This window comes from Centroberyx affinis, unplaced genomic scaffold (assembly GCF_046629955.1).
Source record: "Centroberyx affinis isolate AG114_WGS23_722 - 3 ecotype Tasmania unplaced genomic scaffold, CSIRO-AGI_Caff_v1 ptg003368l_1, whole genome shotgun sequence".
In the NCBI taxonomy this organism is placed as follows: Eukaryota; Metazoa; Chordata; class Actinopteri; order Beryciformes; family Berycidae; genus Centroberyx; species Centroberyx affinis.
In genome coordinates, this window is record NW_027281359.1 from 37,501 (window position 1) to 55,255 (window position 17,755).

The 17,755-nt window shown below is 44.1% G+C and overlaps 1 protein-coding gene across 3 annotated transcripts in view; it reads left to right on the forward strand.

The window, feature by feature from the left end:
• The window catches only part of arap2 (ArfGAP with RhoGAP domain, ankyrin repeat and PH domain 2), a 109,393-nt gene that overhangs the window by 16,553 nt on the left and 75,085 nt on the right, over positions 1 to 17,755 (forward strand). For all 3 annotated transcript variants that reach the window (XM_071538910.1, XM_071538912.1, XM_071538911.1), the window contains exons 9-10: positions 2,839 to 2,959; positions 11,712 to 11,905. In XM_071538910.1, the coding sequence (XP_071395011.1) occupies positions 2,839 to 2,959; positions 11,712 to 11,905 (315 nt within the window). The remainder of the gene's footprint in view (positions 1 to 2,838; positions 2,960 to 11,711; positions 11,906 to 17,755) is intronic.

A 17,755-nucleotide genomic window follows, 5' to 3' on the forward strand; every position in this document is an offset into this window, starting at 1 on the left:
GAAAAGAATATAGAGGCATAGTTATCCACACAAGGTGGGCAGTTCCACAAAACTGCACCACACCATGAAATGACATAGCTTGACAAATGTCGGGGGGTGAAATAAGAGGTAGAGATATAGGAGTGGCGAGAGTGAGAGAGCGGGGGAGTGAGGGAGTTGTGCAGAGAGCGAGAGTGGGAGGGAGGTAAAGGAGAGGAGGCCAGAGTGAGGAAAATGAGTGCAGGGGAGATCTTGGCAGAGGGAGGCGAATCAGGTGTGTCCATTATTGGAGAGAGAGATAGTTAGGCCTCATTGCTTCTTTGGCAGTCCTGTGAGATTAGTCTATAAACAGTGTGTGTGTGTGTGTGTGTGTGAGCGTGCGTGTTTGTGTGTCTGTGTGTCTGTGTCCGCTGTGTTAACTTTGACCACTTCTTTTCGTCAACAGCGGCTCTGCGCTGACCCGACCATCAGAGTATTTACAGATGCACAACTCGCAATTAAGCATCTCTCTCCTTCATGACCCAAAAACTAGAATTAAAACAATTAATTACTGCTAACCCATATTAGGTATAATTATCAGCACATAGCCACAGAGCTAATTCTCTCTCTCTCACACACACACACACACTGTTTCTCCTTTCCTCACCTTCTTTAACTTCTATCTAAATTTAGAGAGAGAGAGAAAGAGACAGAGACTGAGGGAGAGAGAGGGAGGGAGGGAGGGAGGGAGGGAGAGAGAGATTGGTGTGAAATTCCCGGGGAGAGAGATGCACTGGCTGGCTGTCGGTAATTAGGTTGAGCCACTCCTTGCCATTGTTAACATCCTGCTTTAATATGAGTGGAAGGACCCCTCCCTGACCCTCTTAGGCATCTTCATTTCTGCCTGATGTCTCTCTTTCCTACACTCTTCTTTTTTTTCTCTCCTTCCAGTAGCCATTCCTCCTCCTACCGCGTCTCTTCCTCTTCTTGACTATGGATTTGCACCGTCGCCTTTTCCTCTGTTTGTATCTTTTTTTTTTCATTGTATCTGTCCTTGGTCTTTATTTTCTCTCTATTTTCTTTTTTCCCGTGTAGTCCTCTCCTTGGCCTTTCACACAAACCTAATTTCTCTTTCTTTTCCTCATTTCACGCTCCCCCCCCACCCCCCCACCCCCCACTCTCTCCCTAACTGACTGTGCTGGCTGGTATTTTTGGCTGTATGGTCTCTAGAAATAGGCTTTTGTGGATCGCAAGGTCACTGGCTTAATTAAGAATGGTGAGAGGGAGTCAGAAGTCCACTTCCTCTCCTCCGCCATCCATCCATCCTTCCTTCCTTCCTCCCCCGCCCCGTACTTCCCACTCTCTGTCTGTCTTCGCTGCACATCCCCACAGCAGATGTACAGTACTGTGCATCGCAATCACCGCAAGCCATTATATTGCGCCGGGGCCTGCAGAGAATCAAAATTCAGGTCAAGCCTGTTGAAGAGCGACAGAGAGAAAGAAAAAAGGACAGACGTCTGTTTTTTTTTTGTTTTTTTTTTCATATCGGCGTACTTTGCAATGATAATGACATTATCGACATGAATAATGCAGTGTCTGCAACGACCCTTTTTTTTTTTTTTTTTTTTTTATAAACCCAGCGATTTTCACGCCGCTACAGAAGCGTAATGTACTGTCCCCTAGTTCACTCTGCTGCAAGAACATTACAATATGAGATGTTCTTAGCTTTTTCCGAGCGCTTTGAGGGCACTTCTCTGTTACACTCGCTGCACCGGGGTTTGAATACTGATTCGGTGCGGTTTCCATTCCGCCCTTTGCTTCTTTGCAAATGAAAATATCGAGGTTTGGTTACTCGTTTCGTGCCCTTTCTCTCTCTCTTCCACTGTGACAATGACCCAGTATACTTTCGTCGCCATTGTCGGGGGACGGTGTAAAGAGGGTCACGAAAGCCTCCAGCGCACCCTGCTTCTTATTTGGATGCCTTGCTAGCGCTGCCGGGGGAGCGGGGGGGGTAATGAAATACTACGCACAGCCAAATCCCACTTTACCCAAAGAACCCTTCCTGTGCTTTACCCAAATCCCCAGCACTGCGTGTCTGTCTCTTTATAAATATTTGAGAAGTTTGTTTTCAGCGTGTAGATTTGTTTTAGAAGTCTCATAACACCCAGATGACGGTGCTGTGAGGGTTGGACCGTTTCCTTCGTTGCACCTCTGTTTCACATCATGCCTATACCATTTCGTGTTGCATTTGGTTTATAATTTGAGGCACAATCATCTTCTGTTTAAGTCAAAGATCACATCAACGCTACTGAGTGCCGGCTTGCTAAACAGTATTCAGCTCATACCCGAATATCAAGTATGAGTTTCCAATTATCAATTCCAACACAAACTCTATTATTCCTGCAGAAGGTTTTGATTCAGATGCTGCTTGTCCAGGAACTGTGTGCCATTTATCAAAGTTATTGCTTGAAAGGAACAGGGAAGCTATTTCTGTAAATAAATTTGACGCCGCATTGATGGGTTATGGCTTTGGTTCGATGAGGATGTCTGTCAGTGGGATATTTGATGGCGTTTCAAATTGAATGAGATCCTATGAGCAGCAGAAGGTAATTCAACTCTGAATTACACATGTATTGACGCAAACAGTGCACCCAGCGACAATGAGGGTGGGTCTGCAGATGCAGATAATAGAAATGAGCAAAAATTCAATAACACTATTAGCGTGCGTGAAGCTGTGTGCGTGTACATACCTATTTGGTGTGTGTTTGCGCTTGTCTGCCTCTGTAGTACATCTTTTGTGTTTGTGCCTCTGTGTAAATGTAAATCACCGCCTCTCCCTCTCTCTTATCTGTCTGTTCATCGGTCTCTATCTCTCTCCAGGAGATGTACTCCAAGGGAATGATCCTGGCCACCGCTGTCCGGCAGGTGAGAGGACTGGGGGACAACAAGTTTGAGGTTGTCACCGCCCTCCGGACCTTCATATTCCGGGCGGAAAGAGAAGGTAAAACAAGTGCACCCCTCGCTTTTCTGCTTCTCCTCTCCCTCCTCTACATTTCGCAGTCGTTTGCCCGTTACTCATTCCCTTCACTCTGTCCAGCTCTCTTTTTCTCTCGCTCTGCCCTGTCTCTCTGTCCTTTCCCTCTCTCCCCTCCTTCCCTCTCCTGTCTCTCTCATTCTTACCTCTCTCTCTCAACGCATCTGCGATAATCTCCTCTCCCACTTCCTTCTCCCTTTCCTGTCTCTCTCGCTTCATATATAGGTATCTCTCCGCCTCTCCTCGCTCCCGTTGCTCTCTCTTAATGCTCCCGCTCCCCCTTTTCTCCCCCGTCTCTCCATCTCTCTGTCAAACAAAATGGAGTAGGAGCTGTCGGCGCTATCGTGTTCACCTGTAAGCTCGGTGTGCGTCGGCCTTAATGAGAGGGAAAAGAGCTGTTTTCCACTCCTTAGCCTTCCTGCCTGCTTTGATGGCAGTCTAATAGGCGGGCCGGGTCAAACTGCCCATCCGCCCATCGAGGGCACCTTGCTGGGGGTCAGGTTTCGGCTGCTGATGACATCACAGGACACTGGCCCACTACCTTTCCTTTGATTCCTGTGGCTGAATGAGGACGGCATTGAGAACCTTTAGAGTCGCTGTGTGGTACGATGTGAATGTTTGAGATGGGGCTGAAATATATCGACAAAAAACCTAATTGCGATTATTTGACAGAATATTAGTTAGTTGTTTTTTTTCATACATCGTTTACAACTTTGAAAAGTGATTTTGTAAAAGAAATGTCAGTGTGTAGGATTTACTGAGTTTGAGTATGATGAAAGGTTTTCACCAATATTGTACTTGATTCATGGACCAAAGATTACCTGGAGCTCTGAAACACCTTGGTTAAAAATACATTAAGCCTCTCTCTCTCTTAAGCAATAAAACCTCTGTGATTTGGAAATCGCAGAAGTTCATATTGCGATTTCGTTTTTCTTTCGATTAATTGTTCAGCTCTAGTTTGAGAACACACTGGAATTGCAGGCCGGTGTCTTTCGCGACCTGATCAGGGAGACCTTAAAACAAGTTATCGACATATTGACATATGGTGCACTAGGAATAGAACCATCAATATTTGACCTACCAATCATAAGTATTGAGCATGAGCTTATCACACTTGTTCTAGTTCAAGTGGTCTTTACGCAGTCAATACTATGGAAAAAACTGGAAAGAGCCCATAAGTTGCCGGTCAGCATGTGACCCTTAAGCTGATTAACCATGATGTGATGCCTCTGGCCTGATTCAAACATGTTCTTCATATGTACTTTATAGCTGGAAAAGCACATTGCTTTTCTAAGCATGCTAGTTTAAATGCCCTCTCATATCCAGAGGTGAAAAGTAAATTGTTGTTAACACTACTTCAGTAACTATACATGAGTAGATTTTTTTGGGTAATGTTACTTTTGTGAGTAGTTTTTGAAGTCTGTACCTTTCTACTTGAGATATTTTTTTCCACATTTACAGCTCCTCCTAAAAGTATTTTTAGACAAGAGGAGTGAGTATCATGATATTTTTCAGTAAATTTTAGATAAAAGTCATTTTCAGTAAAAGTCAATGGTTGCCATATTTGATACTGGCTTGGTTGATATCCTGCTATAATACTTGCAAGAGTTCCGCCAGAATGATGAATCAGTTAATTTTTGTGGAGACAATTTTGGAATATGTGCAAATAGTAATGATTTCTGTTCAAAAGTAGCAAATACATGCAGACTGATTTTGGCCAGCTGCACTTTTACTTACTAGCTGTGCTTGAGTTAGATTAAAAGCTGTTGTAATTACCTGATAAACACCTGTGGTCGTATAACAATTAATTTAAAGATTAATTATAAAATATTATAATGTATAAACACACCTGCGGCTGCTTAACAGTTAATTTAAATATTAATATGCTAATCCAAAATAACCTCTCAGACCGGTAGTTATGGGTTGGTTGGCAACCACTTTGTTAAGCTACTGTAAGCTATATTACTGGGTGGAAGAATAGCATTAAACTATTATTATTATGTATTATCAATTAAAAATGAAATCATTTACTGCACATTTGCGTTGATGCTTTTTTCCATACAGTGGTGTGTCACCACCGTTCAACAACTTGCGTATTGAACACATCCGATACCGTCCCCTCTCCTTGTCGATACAGTGCATCACCATATCAATGACTGCCTGTTTTTTGGTTTTGTCCATTTATGAGGCATGGGCCCTCGGTGGCATCATTTATCACATTGTCTGCTAGCTGATCGTCATACGTCACGCTCAGCCATCCTGACAAGAGCCGGGAGGGGAGAGGGCTGTCTGATTTGGAGGCGGCCTCTGACCGCCTGGGATCCATGGGAAGACTCTCACAGAGGTGGCGCCGCCGTCAGAAGAAAGGGTTAGGAGGAGAGATGGAGATGGAGAGGGAGAGAGGAGAGAGAGAGAAGGAGAAAACTTGGCCTCGTCACCTCATGCATCTTTAAACAGGCCCGCTCGGCGAGTGGCGGAGAGTCATCAATCTTTGGGGAAACACATGGCAGAGAGAGAGGGAGGGAGAGAGAGAGAGAGAGAGCGAGAGAGAGAGAGAGGGGGAACATGAGGAGACAGAGGGAAAGAGAAGGAGTAGGTTAGTGAAGTGGAGTTAGGGAGCTGGGCCGATGCAGTAGGGGTGAGAGAGAGAGAGGAAATGATGGAGTGATGGTCAGAGGAGTGTTAAAAGGCATCGTGAGGAGGAGTTGGACAGACGGGGGGGGGGGGGGGGGGGTAGGAGCGATGAGGGAAGCGAGGGATGAAGCGAGGGAATAGCAGAAACGGATAGAGCAAGAACCCAAAAACCCAAGAATGGCAGACATGCAGTCTCTCCGCGTGGAAGAAAAAAAAAAAAGAAACGGAGAGGTAAAGGCAGAGACAGGAGAGAGATGAAAAGGGCAGAGTGAAGACGGAGAGAGGGAAGAGGAGGAGGGAGAAGTGAGTGAATAATTGAAGGCCACCGGAGAGAGTGTGCACACAGCTGTCGGCTGATTCTCCACTTGGTCCGCAGGTGGCCTCTTCCCTCAGGTACTGTCAGCTTGAGAGAGGAGCGATGGAAGGAGGAAGGAAGGGAGAGAGAGAGAGAGAGAGGGAGGGAGAGAGGGAGAGAAGAAAAGAGGGAGAGAGAGAGAGGAGAGGGAGAGCTACAGAGGAGAAGAAGGGAGGGAGTGATGCGGAGAGCGGTGGCAGCGAGGGAAGAGAAGAAAGGGAGAAGGAAGGAGAGTTTGGCAGGAAGAGGCGAGGTAGAGAGTGATGAAAAACGGTCAAGACAGAGAGAGGGAGAGAGGGAAGGAGAGGTATGGAGAGGATGATTGCTCAGACAGACAGGCACGCCACAAGAGAGAGGATGGGATTTTGTTGTGTAAAAAAAAGATGTTGATTATTTGGATTCTGATGCTTCAGCAATTGTCTTTTTCCACCAGTAAAGCATGTTGGATTTGTTTGAGAATGACAGCAAAAGAGTTAGAGATGCAGAGACGGAGGAGGAGGTGAGAGAGAAGGTTAGGATCAGGCCAGAGAGAAAGAAAGATGGCTGAAATATGAACCCAGAAGCAGACATTTCAGTTAGTTAAGGTATTTAGCGTTATACTGTATCATGCTTTGACATGTCTCAAGAATCGGCACAGAAGCCGGCAACACGTTGATCTGTGTCACATTTTTGCACATTTTTTGACTGTAGTTGTAAAATAAGGGAGGGAAAAGAGGCAGATATTTGATTGAAGGAAATACAAAGACTGTGATCTGAGGAGGTGGGAGAAACAAATGTGTGTGTGTGTGTGTGTTTATATGTACTGGGGTGAGAAGATGGAGAATGAGCGAAAAACAAAGAAGACGGCCAGAATCCCTTTGCTTTGTGTTTTCTTTTTTTTCTCTTTTTTTTTTTATTCCCGTTGATGGAGACTGCGTGGGCGGCCTGTAAGATCTCTGTTGAGCGCTGAGCGGACCCCGCTCTCATCTCATCCACACTCAATGAGGATTACCAAGCCCTTCTGCCTCTCTCTCTCTCTCTCTCTCTCTCTCTCTCTCTCTCTCTGTAGAGGGGAGTAGTCTTTCAAATAGGCTATACATCCTTTCAGGAGTGATGAAGCTAGATGTGGCTGTTGCATTTCACTGCTGAGGGTCACTGTAGATTCTCTGCATATGCACGCAGAGGTGAGGGGATGTTGGCACAGTGGGTAAAAATAATTTTGGCAAACATGCTGGAGGTTCACATGTGGAAATGTGTGCACCAACCAAAAAAGCACATGCACGTGTGTACCTTCTGTCTTCTGTCCAGGAGCTGTTTTTTTTTTAAAGTTTTTTTTTTGCAGTGTCTCCTCGGTTTCTCTCAAGTTTCTCTCAATCCTCCCACCTCCTCCCTCCCTCGCTCAGATTGACAGCTTGGGAGAAGAGGAGAGGAAAAGAGGAAGGCCCTGAATAAATGAACAGGCAAATAAGTGAGCGCAGGACAGGTAATGGAACTCAGAAAGCAGGGAGGGAATGAAACGGTAAAGCCTAGTGATGTAAAGAGCGGTCAATAATGGAGTAGGCCCATCCATTATTGATACCTTGCTCTTTGTGAATTCATAAGAATAAGGGGGGTGGGGGGGGTTAGCCAGACCAGGAGAGCTGAGTCCTGGACCAGGATATTGGGAGCTGAGGGCTGGGGCTGGTGTGTGTCGGGATAGGACGCCCAGAGAGGAGGAAGTTTTTGTCAGAAGTGGAGATGTGGGTAGATTTACGCACGCAAGCACAAACGGAGGCATGTGTCCAGACACACTTGCTCACAAAGGCTAAAGGAGGGTCAGGAGGTAAAGTCAGGACAATGTCATAGCTGCGACACCTGCATTCAAGATCATTCGCACTCTTGAAGCAGCCACTGACTAGACTGCAGAGTGACTGACGTCTCGCTGGGACCTACATTACATTACTCCACAGTGGGAGATGGAGAGCTCAGTGTTGAGGACACACCTTCGATTCATTCTGAGTGTAATATGGAAGCTCACAGTTGGCTCTGTCAAGCTAGGAGGGGGGGGGAATGGAGTGGGTCTCATCTCGAGGAAAAAGAACAGGTGTAAAAGACATGCACAGTGACAATTATCAACAGTCTGGACAGTGTTTTTCATTTTAGGGGGGTGAAATATTTTGTTGGGACTGGGAAGCTTCTGATTTGAGGAGAGTGCTTGGTTGTCATGAGAATCCAAACCGGGGTGGAAGACATGCGCACTTCGCAGCTTTTCAAAACTTTTCTTGCGTGGAAGGAACTTCCCCATTCCCACTTGCCATGAACGCACACTATTCATCCCCATTTCTGGCTCTGCGTGAATACTGCCTACTCAGGCTTTGTTTCTTTTGATCCTTCCATGGTTAGAGGAGATGGTCACAGAGAAATTCTGTAACCACCGCCACAATCCCTGGCATCACAGACACTGTTTGATTTCAAATCCCCAAATAGTGCAGTTTGAATATTGAAGTTAAAACTAACGGTGCGTTTTAATTCTGTACTGGACAAGTGTTTGCAGTCACAGCAAGCTTTCCCACCGAGCCACATCTTGGGTAGTTGCAAATAACAAAAGCAGATTTGGTTTAACAGTGGGAGCAATGTTTTTTTTGTCACAAACATGACCATGCATGACCAGGCCCATCATTATGTTTGGATTCTAATTTTGTGCATGTGTGTGTGTAGAGAGGGCCATTGCCAGCATGTGAAGCCAATTTCTGATGTGGTGCATGCACAATTTGCTCATTGCACATTGGAATTTACCCAGGTAGCCTAAAAACTAATCGTTAAAGAGTAACTGGCACCTGGCACCAAAGGTCAGCCAATAGCAGATGACAATTTCAGTAGCATGCTTTTTACCATTAGATGTCAGGCTTTACACAGATTTAGGTTTGGAGTTAAGTTACTATTTAAGAGCAGCTGAAACAGGCTGATGAATGATTTGTTGGGCAATGTGGAGAATTTGGAGCAGTTGGATATTTTTTCTGTTTTGAAGCATTTTGGTATTTGTAGTGATTCAATTCAGGGCCAATGGTGACTCTACGATAGTTCCATCCATGTATTATTGTCAAAGTCGGATCTAAATTAGAAAAAGATTGGCTCTTTAGTACATATGTTGTAAGAGAAGGTGAAGATAGTAGAATAGTAGAACAGAAACCCATTATCAGTTATCCTGAACAGGTGGTCTGCAAAATATGGCATGTGCCCCCTATATTGCTCCTATAGGCAATTCACTATTAATGCTGAAGTGTCTTTGAGCAACACACTGAATCCCTACCAGCTCCACAGCTGCTGTTCTGTAGCTGAACCTGCACTTTTACCTCCCTGTGGTGGGGGGGAAGGCGAAAAGACAAATTCTTCCTTTGGGGGATCAATAGAGTATCACAAAATATTATTCAGCCTCATAAATCGACATGCTTCAACAGTATTATTTGTTAAACTCCTGCAAACATTTCCTCATGTTTCCTTAGCCTACATAGCAAGTAGTTCAAATCGATTGTGGTGACATGATTTGTGTGGCAGCAGTTTTTCCTCTTCAGGCACAGAATTGGCACATAACAACAGGGAAGGAAGAAGAGGTCACACCAAGTGAAGATTTCCCCACTTGTTATCCCGTTTATCCTGCTTGTGTGTTCTGAGGTGAGATGTAATTATACAATGAACACTGAATATTGTAAGAAGATAGGGCCATTGGGAAATTCAGATGTCGTCTCTACTGTAGATTGTTTGGAGAACAACGATCCTCTGGCCTATTGTTTTCTCAGATCCATGGGCATCCAAAAATACATTTCTTGAAACAGAGGGTGTGATGCGAGGCCCCGTCTGACCGCGCAGTCTCACCGCCGCTCTGACGGCTCCGCCTGTGCATGTGTGCGCTCACTTTGTCACTTTGTATATTTTAGAAAACTGTCTGTCATCCTGTCAGTTTGAGTGGTTTTTTTTTGTGATGATGCGGGTATGGCCACGCAGGTTTTGAATTGAAGTACGTTTACTTTTCAACAACTTGATTGCTCTGTGCTTTGTCAGGAAAAACGGGGAAAAGGAGATATTTTCGTGGCCTCATCTCAACTGCGCAGGTCCGCCCCAACTGAGAGTTTAGTTTTCATATCAGTTTACAGAAACTTTTGAATTCTCTCTTTGTTATTCTGTGTCTCACTCTCTGTCTTTCCCTTTCTTTCTTGTATTGAACAATTGCTACAGTAGGTGCTGCTATGGTCCTGCGCTCTGTGTGTGTGTGTGTGTGTGTGTGTGTGTGTGTGTGTGTGTGTGTGTGTGTGTGTGCATCTCTGCCTCTGCATCTGTGCTTGTGTGTTTACAATCCTTTGGTGTCTCTTGTGTTTCCACTTTGCTCACTTTGATAGCACAGTGTCTTGGGTGGTAGGGGAATGGGCTTTACAGCGCCGGCTTCATGTCTTCTTTTATGTCCGTTTGAAAAGTTGTAGAGGAAGATGTCTGAGGGGCCTGTTGAGTGAACGTCTTTTGAATGTAAAAGCTGCTTGGAACATGATGCATTGCACTACATTTCCGGCATTTAGCTGATGCTCTTATCCAGAGCGACTTACAATGAGTTACCGGTTGATCTTGCACAAGGACACTTTGACGGGACACACAGCTGCTGCAGGGATCGAACTTGTGACCTTTCAGTTACAGGACAGTGACTCTAACCACGTGGTTGTAGCACCAATATCAGGTTCAAATGCTACTTTCTTCACAACTAGGGATGGGACGATATTCTTATCTCACAGTACGATTCGATACGCGATATGGGGTTCACGATTCGATACAACCGTGATACGATGTAATAAATAAAAGCTCAGTGACAACAGAGTGAATAATTCTGTTTATTTCTGAGCCACAAATGTTTCTAGGAACGGCATTGGCTCACTAGAATGTAAACAACAATTGAAAAGTTTCATTACAAAGCAAATAATAGAATTTCAGTGGAGAGGTGGTGAAATTGTGATGGTCAAGCCGTCTCATTTGTGATTAATACAGTATAATAAAATGGAGCTAATATCACGATTCATTTTTCTGCCCCACGATACAGTATTGTCACTTTTTTTTGCATTGCAATATATTGAATTCCGATATATTGTCCCATCCCTATTACCTGTGAACACCTTTCAGTGACTGTGGCGTTGTGTCGGTCGCAGGTTGAGACAAATTAGCAGATTCACAGAACTGTAGCTGCTTCTCACTACAAGCTAAATGAATTAATTCTTGTCTGACTCAAATTACTCCTGCTGCACCCTGCTCCAGGCTCACAAGTGTCAGAGAGGCGTTTATCTCCAGCTCTAGACTTTGCACTTTTCAGCATTGCAGGATACTGTTTTATTCTATTTTCCAGGGGCTGTGTTAATTTTCCCCAATTGTGACTCATCCTGTGTTTCAATTACTTTTCTTTATACTGGGATTTACTGTATCATTATGCGGCGGTAGTGCGGCAGCCGTTGAGCCAGTGTAACTTACGGAAGGGATAAAAAAAAAAAAAAAAATGATGAATTAACAGTATGTATGATTAAAAGACTTTAAGATGCCCTGATCTCTCTTTTGTCTCTTTCTCTTTTTCTGGCTGTTTTTCTTCATCTCTCTCCCTCTCACTCACTCACTCTCTCTCTCTCTCTCTCTCTCTCTCTCTCTCTCACACACACACACTCACATACTTGTATCCACATCTCTCTCTCTTTTCTCTCTCTCTCTCTCTCTCTCTCTCTCAAACACACATGCACACGTTCACAGGGGAGCGCCAGGAGTGGATGGAAACTCTTCAGACGGCCACGCGCCCCCCCGCCCGCGGCTCCCAGAAGCCCTCCGACAGCTCCCCCCTCCCCTCCTCCACAAACAAGCGAGGCTTGCTGGAGCTGCGTGGCTACAAAGGCAGAGTGCTGGTGTCCCTGGCGGGGAGTAAAGTCAGGCTCTGCAAAACAGAACAGGTACTTCCAACACCGCCGGGACTTCCTCTCTACAGGATGACTGCTTCCTGTTTGAGAGGGGGGGGGGGATAATAATCACAACTCATTTGAAGCAGATATGACAGAGACGGAGATGTTTGTTCGCGAATGAAAAAAAAGTATATGTGTGTGTGAAATTGCTGGAGAGATATTGCGTGGTTGATACAGATATGGAGGAAATATATTTCAGTAATACTGGCCATATTGAATATGAATGCTTTAAAACTCTATTTATCTGCTTGGTAAAAATGTTGCTACCTGCAAGTCATCCATCAGTGTTTTAAAAATCACATTCTCTCCACGAAAACAGAACTATTTTGCAAGCAGTGGACTTTGGATGATTTATACAGTAGCTAGTGACCCATAATGTGTTTTAATTTCATGCCAGCATTCATTTTGCAAGAGCAGGTGTCAACGTTTTTCAAAAGGTCAATATTTTTGCTGGGGAATTAAAGGAATAGTTCACCCCAAAATGAAAATTCAGTCATTACCTATTCACCCCTGTGTCAACTGAAACTCCCATTGAAGTTTGCAGGACCAAAAACACACAGCGAGTTAGCCTTCTCCCATACTATTGAAGTTAATGGAGCCTGAATGACTGAATTTACATTTAGGGGTGAACTATTCCTTTAAGCTCTTTTTATGGATTCTTACACTTCAACGTTCAGCTCATGTTGACACAGACATCTGGCACATCTCTTGCAATATAGGAGAAATCAAGAATTCCTCTTGTAGTGAAATAGCAAATCTTTTGTTTTTATTCATAGAGGTTGGTAATGTTGGCCTGAGGGCAGAATGGTATATTCTGCATGATGGGGGTATGATGGATCATTAGTAATCAAAACAAACTAAATAATTTTTTTCACCTCCTTTTTGCTGCATGCTGGCTTGTAGTGGGCCAAGGTTTGCCCTGTTTGCTTTCTGTCTCCTTAAGATTGAATTTTCTGCATTGCACACACAATCTTTCTCTTTCTCTCTCCTTGAGAGAAAACACTTTTCGTACAATCGCCTTACTGCAGTCTGTTAACCTGTGTATTAACATATGAAAAGGTATTCAAGGTACAAAATGATACTCTGTGAAAGGAAAATCTTCTGAATTCATAAACCACTTACAAGGCTGAGACACCACAATGTAAAGTGTACAAATATATTGTACTGAAGTGGTGCTTACTTAAATAGTGTTGTCACTCGATGTTTAATGTATTAGGGAGTAGTGGTGAGTGATATGGCCTGAATTTTATATCATATTAATAGTCAGGTCCAGGTCCATATTTTGATAGATGGTAACTGTGGTTATCACGGCATACTTGTTTATATAATATATAAGTTAAATATTACTAGTATTCACGCACACATTTTGTCTTCAGGTGGTAAAATCGGCTGCTGGTCGTGCGACAGAGTTTGCAGATGATAGTTTCCCGCTCAGTGTCTGACTTTTTACAACCAAACCATGTCCGCACGCTGGAGGAAGCCCTGTTTTGTTAGACAGTCTTTTGTTCATCTTTGTTCTGTTGGCTTTCGTTTAGTCGGAGATTAGGAGGTTCACCTCCCACAACCTCGGCGCTTCTGCTTGCTATAAACGCACATGGGTGCTGCTGGTGAAGCAGCCCCGCTCGCATGTTTTCAGCAAATTTACAGCTGACAAACAGTTTGACCTCAAGTCTATAGAACATAAAAATGCAAAGATTGTTTGCCTCCAGCATTTTGGCACATTCAGTAGAAACGGTATGGGCTTAAACTTAAACCCACAGTTTTCTATCAGAGTATCATTTCTACTGGTATACCGCCTTCTACTGTAAGGGAGATTTTCATTAAAGGACTACACTAACTTTTTGGCCCATTGGTCATTTTACCCAACAACTGATGGGAGGATTGGCATCAAAATCATCTCTTTGTCCCATGTGCATGCTAACGCTTCAGCATACAGTATGTTAAGCTAGTCAATGCAATCCTTTAAGTACTTACAGAGTATTACTGGGTACTTAGAATACTTTCCCCATAGGTTCATTCACTGGTTAATTCACTGGAGTAAGGCTATTGTAAAATAAAGTGTTACCCTCTTCTCTTTTTGATAAGCGAGCTGATATCTCCTGTTAGCTGCTGAATAAGGGAGAGATAGCTTTCTCTTACGCATAGTTTCTCTCGAGTCTTTCTTTTTTGATGTCGGTCCAATTAAGCCCCCGATAGTCCCCCGCTCACGTAGATACAATCTGTTCTCTGCCTACTCCTGTCCCGGCGAGAAGATACTATCCTATCTGAGATGGGAAGATATCTCATACTTGTGATACTGTTTCGTAAAGTGCCTCACACATATTTGTGCGCATATTTAATAATGCTACACGCATTCGGCTCATGCTCATCCCTCCTTTGCTCTCATTTCGTTTCGCCCTCTCTTGTAGTTTTGTTGTTTGCCTTTCATTATTTTCTTCATTAGCGTGAACAAACATCTTTGTTAGAATTCTCTTTTGGGTTTCGCTCCATGTCAGCACATTTCCACTTCCTTGATCTGAGCGAGCGGGAGAAACGGAGAGAAAGGGAGAATCAGAGAGAGAACAAATTAATTGTATTATTTCAGCTTACATGCTAAATCCCCGGCATAAATGCAGCAGCCGCAGCGGTGCGTTTTTTTTTCCAGCGAGGAAGAGAGGCGGCGAACGAAAGACAGACAGAGACAAGACAGAGAGGGAGAGAAAGAGAGAGAGAGAAATGGAGAGAGAGAGAGAAAAGACGGAGATAGAGGTAGAAAGAAAGATGAAGTGAGAGAGATGGAGGGAGCGCTTCAATGCAGAGGTCGCATGAGTGAGAAACGAGCGTCGGTGGGTTTGTAGGAAAAAGAGAGAGTGATGGAGAGCAAGAGCAGAGAGAGGGAGGTAGACTGTTGCCCCGTTCAAGTTCAGTGGAGTGGAGTATTTAATCTAACATGATGAACGAGCTATTGGAAACATCACCCCCCCCTCCCCCCTCCCCCTCCCCCTCCCCTTTCCCCCCAACAGCCCCTCCCCTTTTCTCACAGACCGTAAGCCCTGTGATGGAACTGTGTTTAAGGTCATTTGAACACCAAGGTAAAGAAAGTCAGAAGCAACGCGCACGCACAAACAAAGTGTGTCGCTTGGGGCATTTATCTCCCCAACCCCCCCCCCCCCCCACCCCCCCACCCCCCCACCCCCACCCCTCCACACACACATCACACATCACACATGCTTGTCCCAAGAATGATTTCCTTACATACAGGCAGCGCGCAACAACCAGAGTAACTTTCCTGTCTCTCATCTCATACGTCAGTCTTCTCTGGTTCCGATAGACATTACCTTGATTGATTGATTGATTGATTGATTGATGGATATTGTTTCAGTGTCATGCTTACAACACTTACATAGCAAAATTCAATATATCGCAATACAAAAATGTGACAATACGTATCGTGGGGCAGAAAAGTGAATCGTGATATCAGCTCCATTTTATTCTGCTGTAGTAATCACAAATGAGACGGCTTGCCCATCACAGTTTCACAAGCTCTCCGTAGATATTATATCATTTGCACTTTGTGATGACATTTTTAAAATGTTGTTTACATTCTAGCAAGATTTGTGTCTCAGCAATAAACAATAAACAACAAGTCAGACTTTGTTGTCAGTTAACTATTACATCGTATCATGGTTGTCGAATCGTGAACCCCAAATCGCGTATTGAATCGTATCGTGAGATAAGCAGATCGTCCCATCCCTAGTACATACTATATATATAAAATATATATAAACAAATTCAGGTATCATCAACAAAGTATGTTGCCATTTTTCCCAGGCTTTACAGATGAAATGCCATGCAGAATTCTCCGTTTCTGATGCATATCCGAGAAACATCTACCCAAAATATATTAGCAGAAATACAAATAATTTAACAGACATCATTTATAGTCATTTGTCATTTGTAGGACATTATTTGGCCCATTAAAGGTTAGTTTGGTTTGAGAAGTTTGACTCCATGGATATTAAGGACAACCGTGATTTGTAGTTCCCTCTGGAGCTAGTAGAGGTTCAACTCTAATTGTTTTTTTCCCCTCATCCCTTCGCTACATCCGCAACTTGATCATTCCATCCGAGTAGCCTACATACAAGATAACACCCAGTTTTGAACAGCATCTTGGATCATGATTGGTTGAAGAAATACACTTGCAGGATATTTTTCTCCTGCTTTAATCCCTACCTGACAACGGCTACAGCCAGAACCTTCTCTGGTGGAAAGGTATTCTAAGTGTACAATACGGGGGAGAGAGAGGATTTAATTAATCTGTACTTTAATTAGATCCGTTACTCATTTGCTCTTCTTACACTCTCCTTCGTAACAATTAACAGCATCCCAAGACAGCGAGGCACTTGTGTTGAATTTGTGACACAAGAGCGCGTTCTCCGTCTGCCTCCGCTGTGCCTCCCCCCTCTTTATGCTCCTGTTTCTCTTAGTATACCTGACAAGGCTAAAAGATGTTGTCTTAGCAAATTTAAATCACCTTTTTCAGCTACGCTATGTGTTGACTACAAGTGAAATATTTCATTTGATTTATAAATATATATATATCTCAAAAACTCGTGCTTTGGATTTTCATTACTGCCTGGCTTTCAGAACTGCTTTCAGAGTATATTTTTTGTTTGCTGTTTAAAATATTTCAACTTTGAAAGCATGCTTGCTTTTTATTCAAGTTTACTTCAAGTGTAGCCATCCCATGTCTGATGCCTGTTTGTGTCTATTCTTGTGTCTCCACATATCCAGCTCAATTCTTTCTCTTCTTTCTCTATTTTTGTGCTATTCCTCTTCACCTCCTCTTTTTTATCCTTGATACCATAGCCCATACCTCCCTGCTCTCTGCAGCCTCTCTGTCTCTCTGCTTGATGGTTAAAATAATCAAAAGTCTTTTGTCTCCATTGAGTGTTTGCTCTCTTAAGCGCCCCCGCCCCTCTGCGAGACAATCTTACCCAGCATGCTTTTAGAGTATCTTTAAGTGGTTGAGTGGACATGGAATTGGAGGTAGAAGTAGGTCTGCCTCTATAGACATTGTCTGACTTCTTTTAGAGCAGCTCAGCACTGTGGAGTGGCTGACTCATACAATAAGAGGTTGGAATGCTTTGAAAGAAATTATAATTGGATGCATGACTGGAATATTCAGAGTGGACCTCTGCACAGCACTTACCAGGTTAAGGCCATTCATTTTAGGTGTGAGGGTAAAGGAAGAGAAGTAGTTGTTAGAACGGTTTGTTTTCTCGGTTTGGGTTGATAACATGTCTGTCTTCTCTTTGTTTGAGCTGATAACATGTCTGTCTTTTCTCTGTTTGAGTTGCTAGCATGTTATTTGGACCGTATATAGCCTGTGCTAACCAGAGAGTGATTATAGTGCATACAGGCGAGTGCATACAACACACACACACATATGCACACACACACACACACACGCCTGAGGGCCTTCTCCCCTCTCCCCCTATAAGTAGCATTATCGCCACCTGCCCCTCGGCTGTTGTAATTGGCCGAGTTATTTTTACCTCTAATGCCTCTGCTTCCTCTTCCTCCGTGCCTCTATCCCTCCATCCCTCCTTCTCTCCATCCTGGTGAATTAATTGGAGGGGGCAGGAGGCCGCGGCACATATTGGTGAGGTAACGAGTGGCGAGGGCTGGACGGCCGCTAACACCCAGCGCTCTAATTGGCTGCCTGAGAGGGATGAGGGTCGTTAGGTATAGGCGACCGGTTTGCCCTCCTCTCGGCACACACACACACACACACGCGCGCGCGCGCGCACATGGTGTTCGGACAGGCAGGAGCACGCATGCAAACGCACACACACACAC